This window comes from Bufo bufo, chromosome 3 (genome assembly GCF_905171765.1).
Source record: "Bufo bufo chromosome 3, aBufBuf1.1, whole genome shotgun sequence".
NCBI lineage: Eukaryota > Metazoa > Chordata > Amphibia > Anura > Bufonidae > Bufo > Bufo bufo.
Window position 1 is genome coordinate 351,589,017 of NC_053391.1, and position 16,723 is coordinate 351,605,739.

The 16,723-nt window shown below is 44.1% G+C and overlaps 1 protein-coding gene across 1 annotated transcript; it reads right to left on the reverse strand.

The window, feature by feature from the left end:
* Nucleotides 1–7,294: 7,294 nt before the first annotated feature.
* Nucleotides 7,295–16,532, reverse strand: LOC120995340 (microsomal glutathione S-transferase 3-like). Its single transcript, XM_040424468.1, has 4 exons — nt 16,297–16,532; nt 11,715–11,837; nt 10,111–10,183; nt 7,295–7,489 (listed from the first exon to the last, which is right to left on the reverse strand). The coding sequence occupies exons 1-4, from the start codon at nt 16,429–16,431 to the stop codon at nt 7,389–7,391; spliced, it is 432 nt and encodes a 143-aa protein (XP_040280402.1). The 5' UTR covers nt 16,432–16,532; the 3' UTR covers nt 7,295–7,388.
* Between the last annotated feature and the right edge of the window lie 191 nt (nt 16,533–16,723).

Below are 16,723 nucleotides of genomic sequence, written 5' to 3' on the forward strand. Positions count from 1 at the left end.
ACCTAATTTTTATCAGAAAACTAGGTTTATCAGATAGGTAAACTAAGTCCAAGTTTACTCAATGATTTATTATCATGACACAATCTATTATCTAGTCCTGTACACACATTGATATTATGTTAGGAAGGGAACACCAAAACTTTTGACCTACAACAAAAGAATTTGGCTACCTGCACACATGAATGTGTTTGATGCGGGTTTATGAGCAGATTGTGGTGCGGATTTCAAAGCGTTTCCATACCAAATGCAAAAATCTGCATGTGTTATGCTAGTGTTCAGGAGATCTGGCAGGGATCAACCTTCCAGATCTCTGTATCCAGCCAGCATTGCTGGAAGCTACATGGATGCAGTCGGTCGAAAATCCGTCTGCAACCAGGCAAATATGCCGAGAATCGGACGGACGAATACTGCTGCACACATCGATCGGTATTTGTCCATCCAATTCTCCGCATATTTTTTTTTTCAGTTGGGAGCAAAGGAAGAAGAAAAAATAAAAAATAACTTCCAGACACCTCAGGTGAAAAATTCAGTTCACTCGATCCTTCTGTCCTCCATCAGATTGTTGGCCGGACCTGCAAAGAATGGTGGGTTCGTCTGACAATACACTCTAATGTGGATCTGTCAGAGTTTTACCTATGGAACTGGCTGACCTGTTACATGTGCGCTCGGCCGCTGAAGGCATCTGTTTTGGCCCCATGTTGTTAGTTGCAGAGAGACACATACGACACCACACCACTACTAAATATTAAACAACGTCTTTATTTCAAATACATGTATTAAAATTGCAATATATAATATAATTAATGCATAAATACTTCAATTACTCTTACCGGTAATATGTTTTCCATGAGCCCATGACAGCACCTGTGAGAGATCCTCCTCCTTCCGGACAGGAAACAGGAACTTCCCAGATCTTTAAATTGGTCCCATGCCTTCCACCTTCAGTATTTGACAAGATTCCTGGGACCAGCAACGCACCTATATATAGTGAAAACTAACAACATAGGCGAGAAAACATAATAGAAAAAAACTCTGTGCCAAATATATGCCAGGCATATCTCTTCTTTGGCACCATACTAAAGAGTAAATTTCTCTCTTTTTTATTTATTTTTTCATCATCATTCTTTATAAAAAATATTATAATTTTTTATTTTTTTTTTATTAAAGGAGGGAATTATGTAGGTGCTGTCATGGACTCATGGAAAACATATTACCGGTAAGAGTAATTGAAGTATTTCCATTACGCCCCATGACAGCACCTGTGAGAGGCTAGACTAGATAACTATTAGGGAGGGACTACAGCCTGCAGCACCTTTCTCCCAAAATACATATCCTGCACAGATGAAAGGTCCAACCTGTAGTGCTTGTAAAACGTAGAGGGGGAACTCCACGTTGCAGCCCTACAGATCTGTTCTATGGTAGCACACCCTTTTTCTGCCCAGGAAGAGGCTACTGCCCTGGTGGAATGGGCTGAAAAATCTGAAGGGACCTGACAATCTGATAGTGAATATGCCAAACCTATCGCTCTCTTGATCCATCTGGCTAAGGTACGGCTTGTAACCTTTGAGCCCCTGTTCTGACCCTGAAATTGAACAAAGAGTTGCGGGGTCTTTCTAAAGTCCTTCGTAGACTCTAAATACGCACAGACACACCTTCTAACGTCTAAAGTATGAAAGGATCTTTCTTCTTCATTCTTTGGGTCCTGACAAAAGGAAGGGAGAACTATCTCCTGAGACTTATGGAATACCGACACTACTTTGGGCAGGAATGCAGGGTCTGGTTTGAAAACAATCCTATCCTCCAGAATCTGAGTATATGGTGGGGAAGAGGACAAGGCGGACAGCTCTCCTACTCGTCTGGCAGATGTAATGGCCACTAAAAATACGGTCTTATAGGACAACATCTTTAAGGGGATGTCCCCCAGAGGCTCAAACGGAGCCTTGGTTAGAGCAGAAAGAACCAGGTTAAGGTCCCAAGGGGCTGACTTAGATTTAACTATAGGACATAGTCTAGAGGACCCCCTAATGAACCTTTTGACCCAAGGATGAGTAGCCAATCGAAAGTCAAACAGGACACTCAGTGCTGAGACCTGCACCTTAAGAGTGCTGGGTTTAAGCTTTTTGTTAAGGCCTTCCTGCAAAAAGTTCAAAATTAACGGGATGTTGGGTGAGTTCAAGTCTAAGCCTGGACCTGCAAACCGAAGGAAGGTTTTCCATACTCTCAGATAGATTTCGGAGGTGACTTTTTTCCTACTAGCTAGGAGAGTCCCGATGACCTGTTCTGATAGGCCTCTAGACCTGAAGAATGTCCTCTCAAAATCCAAGCCGTCAGGTGGAGGTTCTTGACTTCCGGATGATGTAGAGGGCCCTGATATAATAGGTCCTGTCTTTCTGGAAGCACCCAGGGATCGGCTATTGATAGTCTCCTCAACCAAGCAAACCAGACTCTTCTTGGCCAGAATGGTGCTATTAGTATCATCGTCGCCTGCTCCCCCCTGATCTTCTGGATCACTCTGGGCAATAGGCTGATGGGAGGAAACGCATAGACTAGGCCCTTCCCCCACGACTGTGAGAGCGCATCTGTGCCTATCGACTGATCCTCCCTGCTGAGAGAAAAGAACTTTTTGCACTTTTTGTTTTCCACTGAGGCGAATAGATCTATCGTAGGGGATCCCCATAGGGCCTGTATTTGGTGAAACACTTCCTGATTCAGACACCAATTCGCCTGACTGAATCTGTGTCTGCTGAGAAAGTCCGCCTGGTGATTCTCTGAGCCTTTCAGGTGAACCGCTGAGAGAGACAGAGCTTTCCCCTGTATTAACAAGAAAATCCTGGATGCCAGCTCCATTAGTTGATAGGATCTTGTCCCCCCTTGTTTGTTTATATAAGCCACCACCGAGGCGTTGTCTGATAGGATCCTGACATGCTTTTGAGACAAAAAAGGGAGACTTTTCTCTAGTGCGCACAGGACTGCTCTTAACTCCCTGGCATTTTGGGACTGAGCACTCTGGTCTCTTGACCAAGGACCTTGGAAAAAAAACCCATCCCCAAGGGCTTGCGTCGGTGGTTATTATCAAGGGGTCGCGTCTCACCCACTCTACCCCCCGACCGAGGTTCGAAGCCTTTACCCACCAAGCTAGGGACCGGGTTACCGAACCCGGGACCACAATCTTGTGATCCAGGGATAGCGACCTCCCATCCCATTTGGATAGAATGAGCCGTTGCAGTATTCTGGACCTGAATTGGGCCCACCTCACAGCCGGAATACAAGCAGTCATCAGACCCAGAATAGACATAGCTTTTCTTAAGGGGACTTCCTTGACCTTGCTGAAAGACCTGATCTTCTGCTGAATCCCCTCCTTCTTGTCTGCTGGAAGATAAGATTTCTGAGTCTGAGAGTCTAACAGGATGCCGAGGAAAACGCATCTGGATGTTGGAATCAGGGATGATTTGTCCCAATTTATTAACCAGCCCAGGCTCATCAGGATCCCCAGGACCTTCTGTATGTGAGATTTCAACTGCTCTGGGGACTGCCCTACCAAGAGAAGATCGTCCAGGTATGAGACTATAATGATGTCCGACCTCCTTACTTCTGCCATTACCTCCGCCATCAGCTTTGTGAAGAGCCTCGGCGCCTGTGATACCCCAAAAGGAAGTGCTCTGAACTGTAAATGGACGATTGATTCCCCCATCTTCACTGCCACCCTCAGGTATCTTTGGGACAAGGGATGGATGGGCACGTGGTAGTAGGCGTCCTTTATGTCTATTGAGGCCATCACGCAGTTGGGAAACAGATGGAGGACCGTGGAGGAGATGGACTCCATCCTGAATTTCTTGTAGGACAGATACTGGTTGAGACCTTTTAAATTTATAATCAGTCTGAATGTACCGTTGGGCTTGGGGACCAGAAATAGGGTTGAATAGAAACCCTGTCCTTGTTCGTCCTTTGGGACTGGGACAAGGACTGCCTTTTCCAGGAGGTTGTTTATTTCCTCCGAAAGTGCCACCTGTTTTGGAGAATTTTGATTTAAAGAAGTAACTTTGAATGTCCTGGGTGGTAGTCTCTTGAAGTCTAGGCCATAGCCTTCCTTTATAATATCCTTTACCCAGGCGCTTGCGGTAATATTTCGCCAGGCTGGAAAAAATAAAGAAAGACGACCGCCCACTTGGGGTCTGGCGTCATTGTTGGGTGGAGCTTGATGTTTGAGGTCTGGATTTAAACAGCACACTTTTTGATTTATCAGATCTCCACTCCCTCCTTTTCTTTGGATCCCCAAAAGCTTTCCTTCTTTCATTATTCCGAAATGGCTTCCCCTGTTTAGGAAAGGACGGTGCTGGAAATCCTTTTTTCCTATCGGATGCCTTATCTAAAATGTCATCTAAGGCTGATCCAAATAAAAAATCTCCTTGGCAAGGTAAGGCGCAAAGCTTAGATTTTGAAGCTACGTCGCCCTTCCACCCTTTCAACCATACCGACCTTCTGGCTGAATTGGATAGTGCAGCCGCCCTAGCGGAAAGCCTCAATGCGTCAGCGGAGGCATCAGAAATAAAGTCCACTGCACTGGACATAGTTGGTATCGCCTCGAGCAGCTGATCCCTAGGAGTCTTATTCTCTATATGAGACTCTAATTCCTCCAGCCAGAGCTTTAATGACCTAGCCACCCAGGTAGTTGCTATATTTGGCTTAAAGGCAGAAGTGGAAGCTTCCCAATTCTTCCTTAAGTATGCATCAGCCCTTTTGTCCATGGGATCTTTAAGGGACCCTAGATCCTCAAACGGGAGAGCTGACTTCTTATTTATCTTAGCTACAGGAGCGTCTACCCTTGGTACCTCCTGCCAAGCTGAGACCTCCTGATCATCAAAGGGGTACTTTCTCTTGACCGCTCTAGGGATAAAGAATTTTTTATCGGGCTTCTCCCATTCACGTTTAATCAGGTCCTTGATACAGTCCTGAATGGGGAAAACTCTAGACTTTTTGGGCTTAAGGCTCTCAAACATCAGCTCTGGTCTAGACCTGGACTCCTTTTCCTCCCCCAGCTCCATCGTGGATCTAACCGCCTTCAATAATAGGTCCGTATCTTCAGCTCTAAACAACAGCTTCCCTGTCAAATCCTCGGAAGAGGAATCTGAGTCTACAATAGCGCCCTCCTCAGATGCAGAGTCCATAGTATCCTCCGCTACCGCCTGGGCCCTCTTATGCCTGGATGAGCTAGGCAGGGATTTTCTAAGCTCCTCTACGGACGAACGGACTTCATTTTTTACTAAATTCTGGATACTCTGTAATAAAGATGGCGACTCCTCTGCCACTAACTTATCCAGACATGGTTGACAACATGTCTTGGAGTAAGATGGATCCAACTTCCTCTTGCAGATTCCACACTCCTTAGCTCTTTTGTGGGAAGCTTTCTTTGGGGCCTCTTTAGCCTGCATTTAATAAAACAGCCCATCAGTTTAACCTGACCATAATAATAACTCCCCAAAAGGGAGATGGTGGGGGTTAACCCCTCTTACCCCCAGGAGTACCATGCTGGATTCCAAAAGCTGCTCCTGTCTGTCGGTGCGCTGTTGTACATCCCCTTCTTCCTGCATCATCATGCTGTGTAAAGGGGGCCAATCGAGGGCTGTAGGTGCCGCTTGTGCCGGTCGATCCTGCTGCTACTCCCTCCACGCTGGCTGGCGTTCCCTTTTTCAAATGGGCCGCCATGTGTAGCTCCTCCCTTTCCGGCCGGTGGAACGCACACGTCACTTCCGGTGAAACGTGCACGTCCAGCACAGCCAGCCTCAATGAGAGGGAAGACGCAGCTCCCCCCTCATGCCGCGACTTCGCCGGCAGGCAGGGACACGAGGCAGCCCAGGCACCCCCCCCCCCCATGGCTCTGAAGAAGGGAAAAAGAAATTGTAGACGCCGGGCTTCTCAGCGGCTCCTAGTGGAGACTTACGCCGACAGGTACCTCCACTAGGTTTCGTCTTAACCCTAGAGGTCCTGCAGCCGAAAAATAGACCTGGAAGAAATCCTCCTGTCCCTGGACAGGAAACAGGAAAGAACTGAAGGTGGAAGGCATGGGACCAATTTAAAGATCTGGGAAGTTCCTGTTTCCTGTCCAGAAGGAGGAAGATCTCTCACAGGTGCTGTCATGGGGCGTAATGGAAAAATGGATACCAATGTGGCAGTAGGCAGCGGAACACTGTGGGGCCTTACACTAGATTGACTTATGCTTACTTTCTAACTAGAGATAAGTGTGAGGGGCGCAATTCTAAAACCCCCTATCACACTTGCTATTTGCCGATTGTGACGGCCTATACAGTGGTATGTGTGAGGTTGCAGCGAGGGATTATATGTATTGTGTATTTGCACCTATACGCATCCCCTTTTAGAACACCCCTCTCTGTCTGATCATGTGATCTATTTGCCGTTTGTTTATTCTCCTGGCTTACATAGTGAAGTTGTGAGGCTTCAGGGAGGTATTGAATGTATTGTGCATCTGCATTTATATGAATTATTTTTATCTCCTTTTTGTCTGATCATGTGACCGAATTGCAGCTGTTCCGCCGCCTACTGCCACATTGGTATCCATTTTTATTCATTAATTATATTATATATTGCAATTTTAATACATGTATTTGAAATAAAGACGTTGTTTAATATTTAGTAGTGGTGTGGTGTCGTGGTGTTGTATTTGATTGGGGCCACACACGGATTGTGTTACTTTAACTGTTTGGTGTACTAGTTGAAGAGAGAGCAGAGTCTCTAGGTGTAACGGCAACGCCCCTGTTGCTCCTAGAGGCTCATTTGCATATATTAAAACTTCATTTTTCTCAGTAATACGGGCACATAAGAACATGGGACCAACACAGATGTCTTCAGCTGCCAAGTGCACATGCAGCAAACAGATCAGATAGTTTCACAGGGACAAATCTGCTGACAGATGCCCTTTAAAGGCAGAATAGATAATCGCAGAAAAGTGATTGCTTGAACTTAATACAGAACAGTATTAGTTTTTTTTTTTTTTTTTTTTTAAGATCTCCCCCGTGTTCCTCATTATTTGTGATTCTACAACTCTTTGTTGTAAAAGGACAATATACAATATCTCATAAAAGGAATTCTAAAAGCGACCAAAATAAGTTTAAACATCATCTTACATGCATGCCAAACTAGACTGGTACATTTTAGGTTCGAATTCAATTTCTCATGCCATATGCAGTAGCTATTTTCTTGCAAACAGTTGCAAATACTTTAAGTGGTAAATTGAGGCAAATGTTCCTTCGATATTTACAGAATTACACGTGACACAGTTTTATTTTTATACTAACATTTTATTTGTTTAGTAAAATAATGCAACAGATGAATTTCTTCTTTCAGTGCGATTGAATTCATTGAGAACCTCATCATCAGAGCACATTGAGAAGCTGCAAGGCAGCGGTCAGGGACAGAAGGATACCACCAAACAGCCCAATGTAGCCATAAGCTCCTTTCAGTCTCTTCTCAGGGTCTAGAAACAGATAAAATACAGCAAATGAAAACAGAACAATCCCTATTAGCTATCAGCAGATGTCAGGGAAAAGAAGGATCAAGCAGTTGAATTTCAACATGTCCAATCTTTTTGCTCTCAGGGGAGATACTCTGTAGCCAGAGTTGTCTGGCAGGAGTTTACTCCCCTCTCCCAATTCAGAAAACAAGCATTCTCAGGCAAATCGACCATTGCGGGGGTATAAAGAAACAGGAGGGACAGCTGTTGCCCAAACGAGTATTCGGCAAACAGCTACGGTATCTCACTTCAGCAATTGGCATTTTACATGTAGACAAAGTTCATAAAAGGCACTTACTAATGTGCTGTGAGTGTCCATATTTATTCCTTTGCTGGCTTGATTCGTTTTTCCATCGCTTATTTCCAGGGGTTACGGCCACTGCTGCAGTGCAGATACGAGGTGGCTGAGAGTGGAGCTGCTGCGCATGTGCACTTCCAGTCCTGATCATCAAAGAGGCCGCCACTTTTTCCTATAATGTGCAAGCGCAGCCACCTCTGCTGGATTGAAGTATTGTTCTAACTATGGAAACGAGCAGTGTATAATGCGATCGAAAAATTAATCAAGCCAGTCAAGGAGACAATATGGACAATCACAATACATTAGTAATTGCCATGTATTATTGTCCACATGATAAATGCCATTTGCTGAAGTGAGACAATCCCTTTAACGATTTATGATTGTGCAGGAAATTTTTAACTAGTGCACTAGATGTTGTATACATGGCAAAGAACAGAATTTACTAACATTTTAACAGATTGCCTTTTAGACTGTGTGGCCCCCAAAGGACAGCTGTTCGCACTACTGAGACTCTTTGCAGTCAGCTGATATCATTGTGGCAACTGCAGAGTAATTGCTCAATTTCCCACCAGATCTGCTGGAGGAAAACCAAAGCACCACACAGTGTCCATCACCCTAGATGCCAGTGGTTGCTCAAAGAAGAGGGCCACACTTTTCATAGCTGGCCATAGCCCTAAATATCTGGCCATCAGTCTGACTATAACTGGAATACTCCTCAGGCAAGAACCAAACACAAAGAGATTTTATACACAACAACATGAAAAAAAAAGTGTTACCAACTAGGGCTGAAATGATTACTCGATTGAATCAAGTAATTCGACACAAAAAAATCCTTGATGCAAATTTTTTGCTTCGAGGACTCTTTTGTATCACGTGACCACGGAGCGGGAGTGAAGCGCTTGGACGACAGTGCGGCCCGCAGAGAAGATTGAGGAGCTGTGGAGCGGCGCCCCTACAGGAGAGATAAGTATTTTACTTCACTGGCACTGGGGACATGGCTAGGTGGGGGAGATGGTGGCACTGGGGGCAACCTGATGGCATGGGGGGGGGGGGGGGGGCTGATGAGTTTTTATAAAGAAAAACATTCTTTTAAATTTGTCTTGTTATTAGAGTACTCGATTAATTGTTGGATTGATCGATAGAATACTCTAGTACAAAAATAGTCGATAGGGCTGCAGCTATTACCAACAATGGTTGTGCCAACCATATAATTTGGCTAACAGCTGCACCCGACAGCTTCCTCGTAGTCACCCAAAAATCTTGTACAGGGATCTGGTAATCGCTGCAGGGAACGCACCAGGCCACTACTTCTTGGAGTAGTCTTTGAGGTTGGCTGCTGACCCACAGGGGGTCAAAGACACCACTGGAGAGCACCAAGGGATCTGGAAAACTCATAGTCAATAACATGCTGAGGACTGGAACTGACAGACACAGGTTGATTGGAGCGGCACCCCTGCCCGCAACTGGGAGCGTGTGACAAGTTCTCTTTAACAATCAGAAAATCACTTAGACCTACTAAAGGTCACATATGACGTATTCACTGAGAATTTTTGCCATATATCAGAGTGAAAACGGATCAGGCATGTTTTTTTCAACTTCATACAAAACATTGTTTGAGAGATTAAAGTGGTTATCCAACGTCACCATGTGCCGGGTTCCGACAGGTAATATACTTACCCCGCTCCCAGTCCCAGCTTTTATCCGTGTACAGGGAGAAGCAGCAGCGACCGAGCGGGGGCTAGGAGTGGCGCAGGGAGCGGGGTAAGTATATTACCTGTGAGGGGACCCGCAATGGGGGGCTGTTGGATAACCCCTTTAATGCAGCTTAATATCCTTTCCCTATTGAAATAAAACAACCAGGCTCAGGCAACCATGCATGTTACAGTAGAAGGGGGAGGGGGGGCACCCATAAACATGTACATTTGGACTGGACAAACCTGAATGTCAATTTTAATATGGAGAATGAAATGCAGTCCTTCTCTCAATGGGGAACAAAACATATGACAGGTTCAAATCCAACATGCCTTCATCTTCATTCTCCAATAGCAGACATTACTGTGGCCATGTACTTTCAATAGCAGGCAAGTATGCATATGTTTTCAGTGGGGAGAAGGGAATGAACTGCTGCCAGATGCCTCTGGTGACTTCTTATATCCCTTGAGAACAAAAAATTGGGCATGTTGAAATTTAACATGCCCGATCCAACATATGCTGAGGGCTTGTCGGCTGAACATTTCATACAGATCAGACACCTACAAGAGACTGTATAAGATACAATAAGAAATACCTCCAGTGTAGTATCCATGCGCATATGAAAAACGACTGGTCACCCATACTGCTCCAAGAACAGAAGCGGAGAGCTAAACAAATTAGAATGAATATATTATTATCACATAAAGTATATTTTACTCATTTATTGTCTGGGAATTATTTTACATAAGTGGATACCTTCACCTAAGGTTACATGCACACGACAGTATGTGTTTTGCGATCCGCAAAAAAAAAAAAAAGCCATCTGGTTTTTTTGGCGGATCTATTATTACAATGCCTAAAACGGACAAGAATAGGACAGTTATAGTCAGACATTTTTTTTGTGGGGCTACGGAACAGGCATACTGATGCGGATAGCACACGGTGTGCTGTCCGCATATTTTGCGGACCCATTGAAATGAATGGGTCCGCATCCTATTCGCAAAAAAAAAAAAAAAAAAAAAAAAAGGACACAGAAACAAACAACGTTTGTGTGCATGAGGCCTAAGTTTGGGTTCAGGAGACCATAAATAGTACATAAACGAAGAGGAAATGAACTTTTTGGAAATAAGGCAGCATGGAGAGAGTACCTTAAAAAGAGGACGTGTCACCACCTCTGACATGTCCGTTTTAGTAAATAACTGTACGCTACACTTGTTTCCGGTATAGCAGTTTTCCCGGCTATATGTTGATTTTTATACTCTGATACACACTTAGCGCTAGGCAACTAGACTGAAAGAGCGTGCACTTACTTTACCATAAGGGCTCATTTACACGACCATATGGTCACCTTGCCCATGTTGCAGACCGCAATTAGTGGTCCTCAAAACATGGGCAGCAGCAGTGTGCACTTCATATCGGGGTATGGACCCATTGATTTCATTGGGTCCATCATGCACAAAATATGGCAAAAGATAGCAAGTCATATCTTTTGCAGTGCAGAGATACAGACCCGAAAGCGCACAGAAGTGCTTCCGGGTATTTCTATGGGCCTGCCAAACAACTGTCTCAAGATGCCATGGTGCTCCAGATAGCACTGCATTCTGTTCACAGCGCACCAAGCACAGCACGGTACATTGTATAACGGCTATATAGTATTGCAGCCCCATTTACTTCTATGTGGGTGAGCTGCCCCTAGGTCATGTGACCAATAGACATGCCGTCACTGGCCCAGGCTAAGCTACAATCACACTGCGGAGCAGCAGTGGCCTCAGGTGTTGGACCCTCTCCAATCAGATAGTGATGACTTAAACCTCATTCACACATCCGTGTCAGTGATCAAATCCGTGAGCAGGTGGTCAGTGATGCATCCGTGAAACTGTCCGTGCTTCACTGACACTGAATGGCTGAAAACTAATTTTCAAAGCATCTCTTCTTAATGAGCCGTGATTGCATCGGTGTTGCATCCATGGTTTCCACGGACCCATAGACTATAATAGACGTGATGGATCCGTGAACACGGACAAAATAGAGCATGCATCCATGCTAAAAACACTGACCCACGGACCGTGCTAAAACACTGATGAATGGGGACGTGTGCTGTCCGTGGAGAACGCGTACAGCACACGTCCGTGAAACACTGAAGTGTGAATGAAGCTTTAGAGGCCGTTTCTTTTTTACCTGCTGTTTAATTTTACTTACTGGAAATGCAAGACCTGCAATCAACTGGAAGATAATCCAAGCTGGGTACAACTCCAGCGTGTTCTGATGTGCTCTCTGGATGCAGTTGAAAACATTCTCCTTGTCTGAATACATCTGTGGATACTGTAATGAGAAAGCCTTACATTCAGAAACAGAGCGACCGAATAATCACAAGGCATATTGACCGCTGAAGAAACAAAGGCCCAGATTTACTAATGTGTCTGCATCAGTTATCGGTCTAAATAGGTGTAGCAATTTGGCGCATCTAGGGTTTTTACACTTTTATCCGACAAGCTCAACAAGGGAGTACGACTTTGCGGAAAGTGTCAGAGTTTTGCAGGAAAGGGGGCTGTCCTAAGATGCACCAAATTGTCCGAAAATTTGGGCATAAAAATCTGTCAACCAATAGATGCTATACAGTCCATCCCTGTACCACATTTATCATCCAGCCTGAGCCCCTGTGATAAATCTGCCATCTTTAGGGTTAGTAAATCTGGGCCAATAACTAAAATCTGTTGACTACAATGGGGTCGGTTCGGCTTCCGTTTAGGACGCCAGAAACAACTCCCGCATGCCAAAATCTGCTATAGGACGCCTCCAATGCAGATGTGAAAGAAAACCTCATGCGAATGCTGAATCCACAGGAATATTTCCTAGGTATTGGCCATCAGCAGGGAATCTGGCCACTTACATTATATGCTGTAGTGTGATGTATTTATTTAAGCACATTTTTGCAACATTTCAGTATTTTTCCTCCCTGCCTTCCAAAAGCCATAACTTCTATAGGACAGGATTTAAAATTACATGATAACATTAGGCTACTTTTCACATTAGCGTTTTTTATTTGCGGATCCGTCATGAATCTGCAAAAACGCTTCCGTTACCATAATACAACCGCATGCATCCGTCATGACCATCATTGAAAGTCAATGGGGGATGGATCGGTTTTCTATTGTGTCAGAGAAAAGGCATCCGTCCCCATTGACTTACATTGTGTGCCAAGACGGATCCGTCTTTCTCCACACCACATGGTGGACAGAAAAACGCTGCTTGCAGCGTTATTCTGTCCGCGATGGGGACACAACCAAACAGAATGCATTCTGGTGCATTCCGTTTCGTTCAGTTCGGTTTTGTCCCCATTGACAATGAATGGGGACAAAACTGAAGCATTTTCTTCCGCTATTGAGATCCTATGACGGATCTCAATAGCGGAACTGAAAACGCTAATGTGAAAGTAGCCTAACTCGATTTTAAAGGGAACCTGTCACCTGGATTTTGTGTATAGAGCTGCGGACATGGGCTGCTAGATGGCCGCTAGCACATCCGCAATACCCAGTCCCCATAGCTCTGTGTGCTTTTATTGTGTATAAAAACTGATTTGATACATATGCAAATTAACCTGAGATGAGTCAGAGCTTGAAAATATGACTCTTCTCTGGTCACACAAGTAAGATATGACTCTTTTATGTTAATTTCCATATGTATCAAATAGTTTTTCTTACACAATAAAAGCACACAGAGCTATGGGGACTGGATATTGCGGATGTGCTAGCGGCCATCTAGCAGCCCATGTCCTCAGCTCTATACCCCAAATTCCGGTGACAAGTTCCCTTTCAGTATTATTATTGTGAAAACATTTTTGTTTTATTTGGTTTGTTTTAAGTCTTTAAAAAAATAATAAAACCTTACTTTTTATTTATTATTATTTAATTTGTGTCTGCATATTCTGCCACCCAGAACTTTACTTTTCTGACGACAGGTCTGTGTGAGGGCTTGCGAGGTAAGGGTGCTGGCACACAGTGCAGTTCTGACATGCATTCAGGATGCAGTTTTCAATTTAGGCTACTTTCACACTCGCGTTTGCTGCGGATCCGTCATGGATCTGCACAAACGCATCCGTTCAGATAATACAACCGTCTGCATCCGTTTAGAACGGATCCGTTTGTATTATCTGTAACATAGCCAAAACTGATCCGTCTTGAACACCATTGAAAGTCAATAGGGGACGGATCCGTTTTCTATTGTGCCAGATTGTGTCAGTGAAAACGGATCCGTCCCCATTGACTTACATTGTGTGCCAGGACGGATCCGTTTGGCTCAGTTTTGTCAGACGGACATCAAAACGCTGCAAGCAGCGTTTTGGTGTCTGCCTCCAAAGCGGAATGGAGGCTGAACTGATGCAAACTGAGTGGATCCTTATCCATTCAAAATACATTAAAGGGCAAAACTGATCCGTTTTGGACCGCTTGTGAGAGCCCTGAACGGATCTCACAAACGGAAACCAAAACGCCAGTGTGAAAGTAGCCTTAGCCAGTTTAGCAGCCTTGTTAACCCCTGGTGTTCTGCATAGTCGGAAAGTTTTAAGTAATTTCAGGTAACTACAATAAAAAACTGCATCCTGAATGCATGTCAGAACTGCACTGTGTGCCAGCACACTAAGGCCTCGTTCACAATACGTGTCAGTGTCACATCTGTGAAATGAAGCGTACGTGTTTCATCTGTGAAGCTGAAGGATCCATGGTTGGTCCGTGTGTCCGTTTTTACCATCAGTGTGTCATCCGTAATTCACTGACGTTGCTCAGCTGAAAAAAAATCTTTACAAAGAATCTATTAGTCTTCAGTGAAAAACAGACACAACACGGATGTGTGTCAGTGATTTTCACTGACCCATAGTCTTCAATGGGTGTGCATGGTCCGCATCTCGGATCAAAGTAGTGCATGTCCCCATGATTTTTTTTTACTGATCACGGTCAGAGAAAAAAAAAAAAAAAAAAAGCAGAAATGGACACATTTAAATCAGTGGGTACGTGTGCTGTCCGCAGAAAATGCAGACAGCACGCGTTAGTGAGAAATGGAAATGTGAACGAGGCCCAAGCTGTAGTCTTTATTGGTACCATTACAAATTACAGCTGATCACTGGGAGGTCCAACAGCAGGATAATCTATAATCAGCATATTTTCAGAGGACATTTTAGCAAAAAAAAGGCGTTGTAAAAATAAGTAAAAAATAAAAAATTAAAATCCTGGCTTCTGTTGTCTAATAATAATAATAATAAAGCAATATTATTTATTATTAAAGCACTATTCATTCCATAGCGCTGTACATATGATAAGGGGTATACATACATAATAAAGACAATTGCAATAAGCATGAGCAAGACGAGTTACAAACTGGAACAGAAGGAGCGATGGCTTACAATCTACACATTACAAGAGATTGTGAAATCTGAGCTATAAGGGAGGCACAGTAAAGGCCTCTATGGGTGTCTTATTACACTTCTGTACAAAATGGAGCTGTAATATGGCCATGTCCATAAAGCTACGGTATACACCTACAGCTTTGCCTTACTACTAGACAAACTGGTCTTCCCACTGTTGAATAAAGCTAGCACAGGTTGATGCAGGACCTCAGCATTCTAGAAAGTACACAATGACTTTGCACAAAAATAGTGAGAAACTGACATTTTATTCCTCGGCAGCCCTCTCACTACTAAATGTGTGTAAATTATGGTTGCAATGGTTTTCGGTTAAGCTGAATATACACAAATCGACGCCGCAAGCTTGTTTGACAGCGTTTCTCAAGACACCCCCATAACAGAGCAGGTAGTAGGGAATACGCTGCTGAAATGCAAGTGCCCAATCCTTTTGTTGCAGATTTATTTGTGGAATATATGGCAAAAAAAAAATAAAAAATAATAGATAAGAATATATTATACACAAACAATTTACACATCAGGTTATCAGGTTTGGTGTCCCCTATAAGCTAGTGAAGAGCTGTAAAGTATCAGCAGTTTGTGCGGCTGCAGCATGGGAAATGTGTGGCTGGCCACTACTTCCCCTAGCGATAGCAGCTGATTGTTGGGGGGGTAATCAGGATCCAGACCGGCGTCAGGCTAGCTTCATTACATTTAGGCATCATGCACACGACTGTATGTATTTTGCTGTGCGCAAATTGCGGATCAGCAAAATACAAATATCATCTGCGTTGCAAACGCACTTTTGCGGGCCAATTGACTCCAATGGGTCCACACAAAAAAAAAAATATAGGCACTCTGACCGCATCTGTATTTTGCGGTTGCACAAAACAGACACGGTCATGTGCATGAGGCCTTAGGGGAAGTCGACTGCATTTCTTACACACTGGGGAAGTTTTATTACAATAGTTACAATCAGTAGGGCAAGTTCCAGGCTTATCAATAGGATACTCCATACCTCACTGAATGACGGGGTCTGTGTCATGTTGAGGAATACAGTGCAGTCATTCATTATTGGGATTTCTACTAAAAGCTGGCTGAAAGAGCATGGAGCAGGCTGTGATCACCTGTCCATAGGTCTACACAATCAGGGACCTCTGCATGTATGGTAGTGGCAGGATGTAAAGACTAAGCATACCACAGTGCTGGGAGGAAAGCATGCAGCCATGGGTGTAGCAGAGCACAAAGCCATGGCTGACTGCAGAGCACAATGTCATGTTCAACGGCTGCAGAGCATAAAACTACAGCCCAGGTTTAGATCTTCTCCGAAATATTCTGCTCAGTGCATTTTCAGAACAGGACATGAGAGGAATTCATAGAATACAATACCTTGATGCCATACTTCTTCCTTGCTTTGCCCACTTTGATCCCAAGGTACATGAGTAAAACATAGCTGTAAATAAAGGTGAGGATCACATAGCCAAAATGTTGAGGAAGAATTTCAGCTATGCTGCTGGCGGTCATGGCGTTCTTGCAGATGCTTGGCTCCTGTGCACAGAGGATACAAGAGTTTAGCACAACTCCCACTACACTACTCACGGCTATAAGCCTTATATTGGGGGAGGGGCATGTTGGACTCAGCCCTTCAATGCTTATCTGTGCTGCTATAGATCTGGGCTAAAAGCCAGGATCATGCCCCTAGTCATCCTTGTGTCAGCAATATTCTTCTCATTTCACAAGGTTTATCAAAGTCTCCTTTTTTTTATGACATTTTACATCGTTCAGAACTATGTGAACTGCAGAAATTCACATTTAA